General features: G+C 41.1%; 1 protein-coding gene across 1 annotated transcript in view; it reads right to left on the reverse strand.

The window, feature by feature from the left end:
* Positions 1-102: 102 nt before the first annotated feature.
* Rasa2 (RAS p21 protein activator 2) overlaps positions 103-1,232 on the reverse strand; it is a 72,896-nt gene continuing 71,766 nt past the window's right edge. Inside the window, exons 19-20 of the mRNA XM_021172317.2 lie at positions 903-985; positions 103-462 (exon numbers count right to left, since the gene is read on the reverse strand). Of these exons, the coding sequence (XP_021027976.1) occupies positions 250-462; positions 903-985 (296 nt within the window). The 3' untranslated portion in view covers positions 103-249. The remainder of the gene's footprint in view (positions 463-902; positions 986-1,232) is intronic.

Below are 1,232 nucleotides of genomic sequence, written 5' to 3' on the forward strand. Positions count from 1 at the left end.
GGCACCACTAACTTACATCTGTGTCTATAGTAATTTACTTACTCTCTGTATTTTAATTTTTGTGGTACTAGAATTAAACCAAAGCCCCTGTATGTGTCAGGTAGACACTCTACCACTAGGCAACCACCCAACCCTTTCTAGACACGGTTTATAGAAATGTTTTCAGCACTGTGAGGCCTCTGTCCAGCTACTTCTACATAGCGTCCGTCGTGCTCTCATACCCACACCCGCATGCGGTCACTGAGTTACTCACGCGGTGCACGGCTTGCAGCCTGGTGTGCTTTCACTCGTCTCCTGGCAGCAGAGCCAGTTTCCGTTGAGATACGCTGAGGGATGGAAAGAACTAAGCCTGTTGTGGTTGCATCTGCTCACCCTGCACAGGACATCTATCCACTCATTGGCTTCCACACAGTTGTTTGCTTGGATGTACAGCGTTTTCTCTGTATGTATCACTTGGAACATCTTTATTGCAAATTAAGATAAAAAGTTAGAGAAACCTTAAAAACAACATATAATATACAAAAAGAAAAAGCACNTAGGAGACCTGGATTGCTCGGCTAAGAAATGTCTGCTAATGTGTCTTAATGAATTGGTACACTAAGCAGGTCAGTACCAAAGACCATCTTAGCCAATGGGGCTAAGAAGCAGAACAATATAAACGGCAGATGCCATACATGTGCAGAGGAATGGGCCACTGTCTGAATAAGAACAAAGAGGTAATTTCAGATGCAGGAGAACCTGGGGGAACCACAAGCTAGTGAGGAGTTGCTAAGGAACAGAGATGTCATCCTGGGGACCAGCTGAGTGGCCTAACTTGGGACATTACTGAGAGACTTGAGTGGCAAACACCAAAATCACGCACAGCTGATGACTTAAAATGCTTCAATATTTATGCAACTTACATTTTTCTTGTTGAAAGAGCCTTCTTCCAATTTTTCCACAGCAAGAATATTTTTTACTGGAATAGTGTAAATTGCATCTTTGCCTAAATAATAAAAGACGACAAAATTAAAAGAATTACTGTAATAACCACAAAGATGAGATGTTAATTCTGTAAGGCTAATTCCACTACCTGATGGAAGCATATGTATCCACAGTAGACTTCTGGATGGTTTATGTATAATATGGAACGAGAAATTAAAGATTTATTTATTTATTTATTATAAGTACACTGTAGTTGTCTTCAGACACCCCAGAAGAGGGCATCGGATCTCATTACAGATGGTTGTAAG

This window comes from Mus caroli, chromosome 9 (assembly GCF_900094665.2).
Source record: "Mus caroli chromosome 9, CAROLI_EIJ_v1.1, whole genome shotgun sequence".
NCBI lineage: Eukaryota > Metazoa > Chordata > Mammalia > Rodentia > Muridae > Mus > Mus caroli.